This window comes from Atractosteus spatula, chromosome 9 (assembly GCF_055471065.1).
Source record: "Atractosteus spatula isolate fAtrSpa1 chromosome 9, fAtrSpa1.hap1, whole genome shotgun sequence".
NCBI classification, from domain to species: Eukaryota; Metazoa; Chordata; class Actinopteri; order Semionotiformes; family Lepisosteidae; genus Atractosteus; species Atractosteus spatula.
The window spans coordinates 27,325,435-27,337,752 of NC_142714.1; the positions used below are offsets into that span (position 1 = coordinate 27,325,435).

A 12,318-nucleotide genomic window follows, 5' to 3' on the forward strand; every position below is an offset into this window, starting at 1 on the left:
AAACATGCCAGGCAGACTTTTTTCTGTTTGTGGTTATGTACTCAAAAAGCTCACCTGTGATACATGGCATGAGATTTTCTATTAGCATGCTGTTATTTCCTTGTGCATTTCATGTTCTCCTATGATTTTAATTAGTAAAAGAAAAGGTAGCAGTTCCAGTTCTACCGTATTAAGGTTAGCTTTGCTACTAATTATCCTGTTTAAATCCTTAAATAGCTGAACTACTGTGTGAAATAACAACTGACTGTTCCTTTATGCTGAACACATAAACAAACAGATGATTGTACAGCATTATACAATCACAGCACACTCTGTAATAGTTTGTATAGTTCCATTCACCAAATCAAGCAACTCATCTTGGACAAGTTCCTAGTTGAGAGACCAGTGGTGGAAGTGTAGAATAAAAACATTGTGAAAATATAGTGAAAATGTCCTGTGTCCTCACAATCTGTTAACAATAACTTTTATACTGTATGATAGACTGTTGACCACCTACAGTAAATCAATCATGTTAAGCAGAATCAATCTAACTGTAAAATATTTTTTACATAAATACTATACTATGTGCATTCTGTACTACCAACAGCTGAATGTAAATTAGGAAGAAATAGCTAGCTGTCATTGAAGGCAACTGAGTCATGAATACGGTAATTGCCAGAAGTGAACCCACCTACTGTATTAAGGTCCCTAACTTTGGGCACAGTAGTAAGCATGGTGATCACTAAAGGCCTGACTGATGAAAGTGATCACTTTCAAACTAGGGTTGCAGAATATGCACGTATGAAATAATATTGTTTTTCTTCTATTTCTTTTTATTTATTTATTTTTTACCTATATAAGTTGCGCAAAAGAAACAAAAGAAATTCCTAACCACTGCAATGGGGCAGTGCGATGGCTCTGTGGTTAAGGATCTGCACCTGTGGCTGGAAGGTTGCCAGTTTGTATCCCACGGCCAGCAGAGGAACCCTACTCCGTTGGGCCCCTGAGCAAGGCCCTTAACCCCAACTGCTCCAGGAGTGCCGTATAAATGGCTGAGCTTGCGCTCTGACCCCAAGCTTCTCTCTCTGTCTGTGTGTCAAATGGAGAGCAAGTTGGGGTATGCAAAAAGACAAATACCTAATACAAGAAATTGTATATGGCCAATAAAGTGATCTCTCTCTCTTATAGCTTCCTTGGAGCCCATTACATTAAGAGAAAATAGTCATTTGCTTTCAGGTGCTTCTAGATTAACATTTTCTTTTACCATAATGGTTTCCAAGTTATTTGTTACACTTGGTTAAGTTACTGATTTCTGAAAACTTGGAATACACGTTTTTTCAGCATACTGTATTCGTGGAGTAGTTTTATGCCACGTTATGAATTTCAAATGATACTTTCAAATAATTTCAAGCAGGCAATAACTGTGTGCCGTATATTAAATAGTGTCACATGAATAGGAATGCTTGTTTGGTAATGAGTTGGTAATAAGATACGGGGAGTTTTTCCCCTCTAAATATACCTACACACAACCTGTAATAAAAGCATTTGTAATCAGATAAGTATACTCATGACCCATTCTAATCGAGTTGTACAGATGAAATTGCACTGATTGTGTTTTTTTGTGTTGTGTTTCCAGTAGGGATATATGGCAAAAAGTGTGTGTGGGAGATAGCAAAAATTCTTTATGTCTTTCATTTCAGAGATAAAGACAAGTGTTTTTGTTTGTATAATGAAGCAAATTCTATAATATGACTTATGTTTCTCCTGGATAATTGCTAGAATAGATTTTCTCTGCATGTCTACATTCATATTTCATGCTAACCTTTAGAAAATACAAGAATATCGAATGTCAAAGATATACAAAAAATGCAATTTTTACATCACCATATAAAGGATTTGTTAGTTAATTGTTGATTTATTTTAATTAAATAAAGCCCCATTGGTGGAAAAGCATATTGAATTTAATGCTAATATTATACTAATAATAATATTAAGTATTATACTAATACTTTTAAATTATGTTGAATGGCCCATTGAAACTAATCTTCACTTTTCTGAAAAGGATTTGACCCTAAATATTAATGTCAAACATTGTTCTTAATGCAGGCAAAACTGAAATCACTAAAGGATAAGTCTACATCTGCTGAAACAGTTTCTTAAGCTGTTATTTTTTCAGTTTTAATTAAAAAGTGAAATCTAAAATTCATCAGAATATTCTGTTGAAGATGTTTTAGGGCTTTCAATTAATCCTACGTGTATAGGGGTGTGTCACTGATGTATCAGGTAGAAATATTATTGCTATATTCCAATTTGGAATCTCAGCTAAACTGAGATACACAAAATGAGGAAATGCAGATAGTCTCTATCAACCTGTTAACTTGATGAATCACTGAAATTTTGTCCATGCTTCAACCTTCACACCAATGTCCGGGAGGTTTAATGCCAATTGCATTGGAGCAACATCCCTTTTTGGTATCACCAGAAACCTAAAGTAACCCGGGAAGCTACAGGGATTTATTTTTTCTGGAAGCCAAAAGATCCAAGGTCAATTAATCTAAATCTTCTGTCCATGGAGGTGCTGATCACCACTACGTCCAGAGGAGCCTAATCCATTGGCTAATGATGTAACACATGCACAAATGTCCAACAATTGGATCATAGAGCTTAACCTGCACATATAGACAATATTTTTTAACTTTCTTTTGCGCTACTCAGTAGCATCATCTTGCCATATAAACAAGGAGTTCGAAATCCCCTATGTGGATTGAGCCAAGGTGCACACTGCCAGTACATTGATGGGGCTTGCGGGGGAATTCAAAATCCTGGAACGAAAGAATTAATGATTTGAACTTTATTTATATAGGAGCTGGAGGTTACATCAGTGCCATTACTTAAAGGGTGTCTTATCTCTTTAACATTAGTTTCCAAATGATCAATTTACTGTCTTGTTTTCCACACAAGAAATATTTGCATAATCAGGACTAGAATGAGTATACAGAATTAACATCAGTTTTTAATAAAGCATGTTTTTTGTATGGTTGTTTTTTTTTGTAGTTTATGTTCAGAGAGGAGGAGAAGAAAACACTTTTCAAGGACAACTAAATTTCCCTTGGGTGATAGATTTGTTCAAACTAGGTTGTATAAGCTCTTTGGGACAAAAATACAGAATCTTTTAAAATAGAACAAAATACATTAACTGATAAGATGAAAGGAAGCTGGAAAAAAAAGTAACAAAAGAGCTATGGGGCTTTCATCCTATGAGTTTTATTAAAAGCTTTTCATATGTTAGAAATAAGAGGTTTCAATAAGAGTAAACCATTCAACACTTCTAACCCACTTGGTAGTAGCTAATTAATTCAAGGATCTCTTTCTTAAAAGAAGTCGGGGTATGCTCTTGCTCCATACTCCCACAAAGCTTTGCATAAAAGTGCCTCCTTTTCATGGTTTTAAATGTTCTGGATGTTCCACTATGTTTACTGTGTCCTTCTCTCTGCAGATCCCAGACTCCATCATATCCCGCGGTGTCCAGGTACTGCCCCGGGACACAGCCTCTCTTAGCACCACCCCCTCAGAGTCTCCTCGGGCCCAGGCCACTTCACGTCTCTCCACCGCCTCGTGCCCCACACCAAAAGTAAGTGCTCTGCCCTGCGGCTGCTTGTTGTGCTGTGACATTACATCATAACCGCACGACAGATGCTTTCAGCTTGTGAGGGTTTTGGAACGTGGAAGAATGCTGCGTGTCATCAGAGAAATTAATGAGTTACAAACAGCAGAGCTCAGATGCGCTTCATTCTATACCAGTCACTAGTAGCAGAGGTCCTGGGGTTCAAGACTGGTACAATTCCAAAATTTGTCTCATTGGCTTTGATGAACGGTCTCAGAAAAAAGGACCTGGCCTCTTTTTATTGTCTTTTTATTAAATCACAATCACTGAGCTTTTCTCACTGTATCACTGAGGGGTTTAAGTGGATTTTTTGTTTTATCTCAAATGTTCAATACATGTAGTCAACAGATAACTACCACTTTTTCTGTTTTTCAGAATACAACAATTCAATTTTGATTTTTATTGTATTTACAGTATAAATATATTTAAATTAATTACAGTATAAGTCATTTTCAGTTTTCACTTTACATCATTAGAGAACTGAGATGCAATAAAAAGAACAGCTCAAATGGAGGAATTGGCATATGATTCTAATTCCTTTTCCTAAACTATTCTGAAGTGTGAATCAGGAAAAAAATGGATTTTTGAAAATATGGTATGTTAGTGATTATTATTTATCGCCTCATCTACCATGACAACATCTTCATCCCATGTGTTTTAATTGAGTAACATTGCCTGTTATGTATTAGTAATAGTTCAGTCTCATGGTCTCCTACAGTATATGCGCCTCAGACTAGCAGCATCTTCTGAAGCTAAAATTCTAGACATCTTATTTTGTTGCTCTAAAACAAAGAGATGTTGAAAGAGATTTTGTGCAGTATTAATTGACAAAACATAAACACAGTTGCCCATATTATCCAGCAGGAGGTTTCTAGTATTTGTTCATAGATTCATTGATTTTTTCAAAGAAAAATAATCCACATTAATATATCTGCACACCGCTTTTACATATAATGTATGATTTACAAACCTTTCCTTCTTCACTCTATACTTAAAATAATTAGTTCAAACATTCCTAAGTGGATATTTCAACAGCTTTGTGAAGCTATTAAACCTCATGGATTTTCATTTCTCACATTATTGAGGAGTTTCTCTTCCTACATTACATTTCTTCCATTTGCTTCTTTTCAGCAGTCTCATTAGGAAGTGAATTTCCTGATTGTCGTGGCTCAGTATTTGTATCAGTATGTGTTTAGCTAATACATGTAAAGGCATTTCCAATTAGTTAGTGTTTATTTATGTTTGTTTGTTTAACAGTTATTGTAGCTTTAACTGTTTTGCTTTATCATATACAGTAATTTGTTTTTCCTATTTCATTTTTATACTCAAAATTATATTTAGGTTGTAGACCACAGATTTACACATTGTGAAGCAAATATCATCATCAAGCATACACCCAGGTAATAGCAGAATCAATTGGTGTCTTTGTGGTTACCGTTCTGTGCAAAGTGATACTACACCCTGTAACTACAATACAAGCCAGCTAAAAATGACGCAGTCATATTATCACAACTCTCAAACTTTTACATGAGGTTCACTGAGCTCATGAGGCTCAGTCTTTTCCTGGTTATAATCTCAATGTAATTTTCTTGCAAATATTTATCTGAAACCTTAACTCAAATACCTTAATCTACAGATGCAGCCATTCAAAATGGGTGGGGTATTACACAGTATACCCCGGTGGGCGTGTCGCATCAAAACGCAGTATCACGCGGTATATCGCGTCATTTGACGTCATGTCGGAAAGTATCCGGAATCACCTTGTAAAACCGCCAGGAGGAGCCAATAAAGCTTAACCTCTCATGTACAGCATTTGAGCTTTTAAATTTAAACTGTGTATTACAGCATGTTAATCATCAGTCATTAAAAAGTTGGTATATTTTATGAAAGCAAGATTGCTCAGTTGGACAAAAGTACACAACCTACCTTTATCAGAAATATTTATGCATCAAAGCCTTTACAGAAGATATTACTAATAGTATTAATAATGAATGACTTTGGACAAGCTGTAAACTCAAAGTATTACGGTGGTCCACATTCTTTCTAACCATGATTTTAAACGAAAATCTTTTTCTTTGACAAACAGGACATTAGCTAGCCAATACGATAAAGGAATGATAAAGGAATTACTTTTTTTGCTAATTTCTTTAGCACATTTGTACAAGCACTTGGAATCTGTCCAAGCCCTACTTTGTCAGGCATTTTCTTTTACTGCAACGGACATAAAAACTCCCTTGCTTTTAACAGAGCGTTTCATAATTTCATAATTGATTTTTCATAAAATCAACGCTTTCTTTTCCGTATACCAGATATTATGGAACCACTTCAGAAGGGTGTCAGCCAGTCAGATTCCAGGAATCGGTACTTTAAAGAAAAAATACACACCGGTATTCCATTTCTCCCTAAACATTTTAAAGCATCGAAGTCTTTAACTAACATGTGAAATAGCGTGTAAAAAAGTGGTAGTTTTAAGCTTTTCTGCTAATATAATATGGAATCGCATATCTAAAAAAAATTAATAACGATATGATTATATTCATGTACTGCGACATTTCTTTGAAAAAATAGAATAGCAATATTATGGACAATTAATTGACTTTTATATTTCTAAATATCACAACATGATCGAATTTAAGTAATTTTAATAACAATGAATAGTCACCTATGCGTTACAATATAAACATTTATATTGATTTAAATCGCAAACGGGTGTTTAAATATATGTGTTTTTTGATTCACAATCAGACAAATGCAACATAAATTGATATCTTTGTCTTCTAAGTATCTTAATAAACTTTCAGCATAGCTTTCTCCCCGTTTAGATTTATTTTTCTTGGGATCTTGGGATCAAACGTGGAAAGATTAGATTGTAATTGTTTTTATTTTTTAAATACATTTTAGAAAAGTGTAATCTATACTAAAAAGCTGTACACCACCTGCTATAAAGATACATATTGTAATACTTTCGGGCTCGGATAGGACGGACACAAGAACTCAGACTTGCGGAGTTAAAGCAAGTTAAAGCCTTGATTTTATATATCACCTTTAAAAGTGGCATCTCAAAGCAATACAGATTACAAAGTAAATACCCAACACTGACTGTACCCATCTGTCATGCTAATAAAGCACCTTAAATTGAAATGAATCGAGAGAGGGAGGGGGGGAGCATGTTTGAGCTGTCGCCATCAAAGTCTTTACCGAAGATATTACTAATAGTATTTACAGTATAATGAATGACCTTGGACAAGCTGTAAACTCAGAGTATTGCCCTGGTCCACATTCACCATGCCTTTCACATGCTCATAGAAGATATTGATTTAGGAACATATATACTGTACTGTATACATATGTATATGTATATTTAATGTCTTTACTGTCCCCGTTTAAGTATTGAATATTTATATGGAATTTTATCATAACGTGTGTGAAATCCATAAACGATATTAGTTTTGGAACATAAACATACAGTATGTAAACTGTATATGGCCGGTCTCGGTACTTTAAAGAAAAAATACACACCAGTATTCCATTTCTCCCTAAACATTTTAAGCATCGCAGTCTTTAACTAACGTGAAATAACGTGTATAAAAAGTGGTAGTTTTAAGCTTTTCTGCGAATATGCTCGACACCGGAGTCAACAAGCATACTTTTAGAATTTGATTAATAGGGAATATAATGTGGAATCGCGTATCTAAAGAAACTAAAAACGATATAATTTGGTTTCTGTCAAAGCGCAATGAAACCTATAACTTGATTCTTATGGACGCCCGGTCCCGCCAGGGATTAAAGAAAAACATGGAATGGCGTATCTAAAAGTGCTAAATTGCATTTTGAGTGAGGTTTTTGACTTTTTTTAAATTACAACCCATACATAAGCTTATACTGTTTAGACTTTTTTTAAAACTATTACAGCAGCACAATGTGCTTTTTCACGAATCCTCCTAGAGTAACGAAATGTCTTGCGTTGTACAGCTTTTCAGCTAAATACTGTATATTTATCGCTTACGCCTGACATAAGAGGTCTCTCTCAAATTCCTCCAATTATCATAACCCTGCCCCTTATGCAAAACCAAACCCTCTTCCCATCCCAGTTTACCCTCTTTATCATAAACAAAATCCACCTCAATTTTCAACATAAAGCATTACACAAAATCAATACCTCAACACTCCATACTCAACAACGATAATTCACAAACAGCCAGAACATGTAACTCCACATTCCCAAATAGACCTCATTTCCATAGTCCCGCCCCTTATGCAAAACCAACATCCCTCCCCTGTTCTCTCTCTCCGCTGGCGTTTGTAATCGTTTTTATTTTTAAATAAATTTTAGCAAAGTCATGTATTTTAAAAATCTTAAGATTTCTATATTTATGTCTTTATTTAGTGGTTTCATTAGTGACAAAGGCTAAACTTTCTTGGAAAAATGTCTTTTATGTAAACTATGTTTGCTATTAATTCATTTAGGGCTAGAATATGTTCATTGTCTTCCAATGAAAGAAGGGTTCCTTTCGCCGTAGTCGGGTTGACATTAGAAGCTTGCCACGCCCGGACTGTTACACCAACGCATAAGCATGTTAAAGCAATTTCATTGAGGAGCCTAGCTTTCTTAACTAGTAAGTACTGTACTTACTGGGTTTTTGAGGGGGGGAGGTGTCTTTCGCTAGAAATGTTGCCTCCTTCTACTTCGAAAATACCTGTGAAACCGGTTTAATTCGTCACAGCCAGCACTCCCACAGAGAGGGGGGTTGTACTTGCAGTGTGTCGGTATACAGTAGATGGGAAAGCCAGAGCCGACCGCTACGCCGCCCACGTGTTATGCTCTTCGTTAATGTCTAAGCCGGAACACATCATTATATCTCATTTTGTATTTCTATAAAACAAAATCGTTTGCCCAGCCTAACACTATTGTTGTTATTGTTTTTATCCTGTAAAGCGCTTTGTGGAGCCACCTTTAAAGGCGCCATATACAATAAAGTTCATTATTATTATTATTGTTAATTTGCTGGACAGAGAGGTGAACATTATTACACAGAAGACAAAGATAGCGATTTACTTTGCATTGTGCATTGTGCTGCTGTAATACAGTTTTAAATAATTAAAAGTCTAAACAGTATCAGCTTTATTTATGGGTTTTAAATAAAGGCGATTGAAACTCGATTTAAATCAATATAAATGTTTATATTGTAATGCATAGGTGACTATTCATTGTTATTAAAATGACTTAAATTCGATCATGTTGTGATATTTAGAAATATAAATTTGTTTGGTGCGGGGTGCGGAACCAGAAAACTATTTACATGGAAAACGGGCGTTTCCAAGTGCTTGTACAATCGATGGAAATGTTCAAATAAATGTGCAAAAGAAATAAACAAAATAATCATTTATTTCTTTATCATATTGGCTAGCTAATGTCCTCTCTTTGCTAGTTAGTGGCTGTGTTTCTGCGTTGGGTAGCAACAGGTGACTATGTTCTCAGGCGGAAGATGTAAACAGCTTAATTTTCATGTTAAATAATTTTTTTAAATTAAAATTCATTCTATACAGCAATCGCATATTTGGGTACCGTTTCATAAAACTTTCATGCTTAAAATGTTTAGGGAGAAATGGAAGACTGGTGTGTATTTTTTCTTTAAACTACCAAGACCAGCCATACACAGTACAGTTTACATACAGTAATGTTTATGTTCCTAAATTAATATCGTTTATGACCTTCAGATGCGTTATGCTCCTCTTCTTTTTATGCTCAGCTACTAAAATTTCCCTTTAGTGGTAAAATTTCATATAAATATTCAATACTAAGCGGATTAAAATGTGCACAGTAAAGAGATTAAATGATTAAATCTTTTCACTACCGACCAATGCACCACGAGTGCCCCTGTCGGTCATTTTGGCCAGCCAATCACTTACCGCGGTGCCCTGCGGTGGCTTTCCCGTACCGCGGGTTTGTACCGTGCATTTTGAATGGCTGCATCTGTACACATAAGTATATTTCAGTCATAAAACTCTTTTATAGATAAAATTCATATTACTTTATTATAACTTGCATTTCAGCTGTGTATTTCCACAGCAGTTTTCTCTTATAGTACATGCATTTCTCAGGGTTTATTAACTGCAGTTATTTTCAGCCTTGTTGCTGAGTTGCTTGCATACAGTATCTAAGATTGTTTTTGGAGAGACAGGAGAAGGTTGAAGACATGAGATGTTTTTAAGTAGCCCTTTTGCAAATTACTGATTTTGGCTGGAAAGTCAGGGGACAGATCTCAGGAACAGGATATTTTTAACTTGCCAATTAATTTGAGCCTTTAGCAAGAGTCTTTGAAGACAAGTAGAACATATAAGAAGTAGTAGTCACTGCATTTTAGTATACTGCTGTACAAACACATTAGTATTTAAAGTGGATGGCAGGTCACTTTTCCAGTTTATGTCTGTATTTTCTGGTAAATTATATTGTTTTAGTTATATAGCACATACTGTACATGACATCTGCCTGATCAATTCATAAAGTCAATAAAACACTGTAATATACTGAACACGCAAAAGCAAGATCACCCTCCGTCAAGACACGCAAAAATTAAAGGGATGAGAGAACTCATGTAACCATTTGACAGTACTGTTATGGTGGCACATTGAATCATCTTGGTTCTGCTGTACTTTTGTGTAGATCTGAGTGCTGCAAAACTCCATAAACTTTTCCATTCACTACAAAGCTCAAGGAAAACAGCTTTATAGTCTTCCTGAAACAAACTGAGATCACACTGTGCTTTAAAACTATCAGACAACTATTATAATTGGAAGTAATAGCATGAGTAGTGTTAAATGTCCATTTGTAAATGATGTCTCTTTTACTGTTCCAGTTTGGAGCTGAGAGCTTTCCATCACCTGCTTGGGAGTGTTGCTTTATCCACATGGTCACCTGCTGATATCACTTTCACTCTATACCTGAGTATTTATCACCTAGCTGCTGGAGGACCCCTGTGTCTGCTGGGTTCTGCTCTCAATTGCTCTCAATTCATTTTAGTGGTTTTCAATTTATAAGTTGTATAATTCATTTTATTCACAGAATTTAGAGAACTTGTAATTCATTCTGTTGTATAAATGAAGGGTGGAATGGTGATGCAGGGGTTAACATTGCTGTCTCACAGCAATGGGACTCTGGGTTCAGTTCTGGACCCGGGGTTCCAACTGTGTAGAGTTTCCTTAAGCCCATGTTCATCTGGGTTTCCTTCGGGTGCTCTCATTTCCTCCCACAGTCTAAAAACATGCTGGTAGGTTAATTGGCTTTGGGAAACTTGGCCTTAGTGTGAGTGTGTGCATGTCTGTGTATTGTGCTTTGGCCCCATTCCTTGCCAAGACTCTGACACCCCCGTGATCCTGAACTAGATGAAGCAGTTAGAAAATGGATGGATGTACAGTATTACTGAAATATGATTTTAAAGGTTAAATTCACTATTATCCTTTACTCACTGATTTAAATTTTCAAGGCTTTTCTGTGTTATGTTGTTGCTTATATTGTATTGTTTCTGTCACTTAAAACAACAAAAAGTAATCACAAAATAATTTAATTAAGGGCTTAATGAAGTGATTTTGAACTAATACCAGGTTTTTAAGTAAATAGGTTTTCAGGTCCATTTTAGGTCAAATAAAAGCAGATAATACAAAGTTCCAAACTTCAGCAGAGCAAGAGGGAAAAGGTGGGCACAAGAGGAAAAATAACTAGTTATCGGATTAATCTGTACTCAAGTGAAGTTCACTGTCACTAATTATCATTTTATCATAAGCCAGCTGTGTCCATGACTGGCAGAGCTGACAGGGACAGGGTTGGGATTACCCAGCTAGAGCTCTCTCGGTTCTCAGTGACATTGATGAGAAACCCTCTGCAACGCCACTTTCCGCCGTCTCTCCTTCCAGGCACCTTATAACTCCCCGCATGTAAAAGATAATTGATAAAGGAGCCCTGTGCATTGCATGAGTCACTGCTGTGAGCAGTGATGTAAAGTAACATTTGGCAATTCCAAACTTAGTGGGTATAATGAAAAATACAAGACGTTTTTGAAAGAAACAATATGAATAATATCTTACAATAAATGTTGTCTACACCAAAGAAGAATCCAAATTTCTCCCTGAGCCATGAAGCTGTGTGAAGTGATGCTTCTGGAGAACATGTTGGAATACCATGTGTTTAAATCTGCCTGTCAGCAAATAAAAGAACAGAGAAGGGTAGAAGACCACAGGGTTTAGGTCTGAATTAACTTGTAAAATAATAAAATATTTGCTTACAGTATTTAACAGTTAAAGTGTCTGACCTGCAAATCTTTAGGAGCACAGTATTACTTTAATTTCAAAAGCTCATAGATAGAACACAGTACGTTTTTTAAACTAATAGTGTATGAATGTCTTCATTCAGGTCAGGATGTCCTTAAGCAAAATTTATCTTACTGACTAAGTGAGTGTTACCTGTGGCATATAATTGTAATGTTATTTAGTGTTGTGTCCAGTCCCCTATGAGTAAGACTTGGAAACAATATTTGATATATACAGTGTTCAAACTGTCACATCTTGTCTATGATGATACTGAGAGAGCAAGAACTGGTGTTATTTCTGAAACTCAAATCAGAAATGAAAAAAACAGGTCATATAGCCCTCAGTCTAGATGAAACAATCTGAATGTGAAT

The 12,318-nt window shown here is 35.6% G+C and overlaps 1 protein-coding gene across 11 annotated transcripts in view; it reads left to right on the plus strand.

The window, feature by feature from the left end:
- gphna (gephyrin a) overlaps positions 1 to 12,318 on the plus strand; it is a 475,089-nt gene that overhangs the window by 358,830 nt on the left and 103,941 nt on the right. For all 11 annotated transcript variants that reach the window (XM_088924522.1, XM_088924523.1, XM_088924516.1 and 8 more), the window contains one exon: positions 3,476 to 3,610. In XM_088924522.1, coding sequence (XP_088780648.1) covers positions 3,476 to 3,610 — 135 coding nt within the window. The remainder of the gene's footprint in view (positions 1 to 3,475; positions 3,611 to 12,318) is intronic.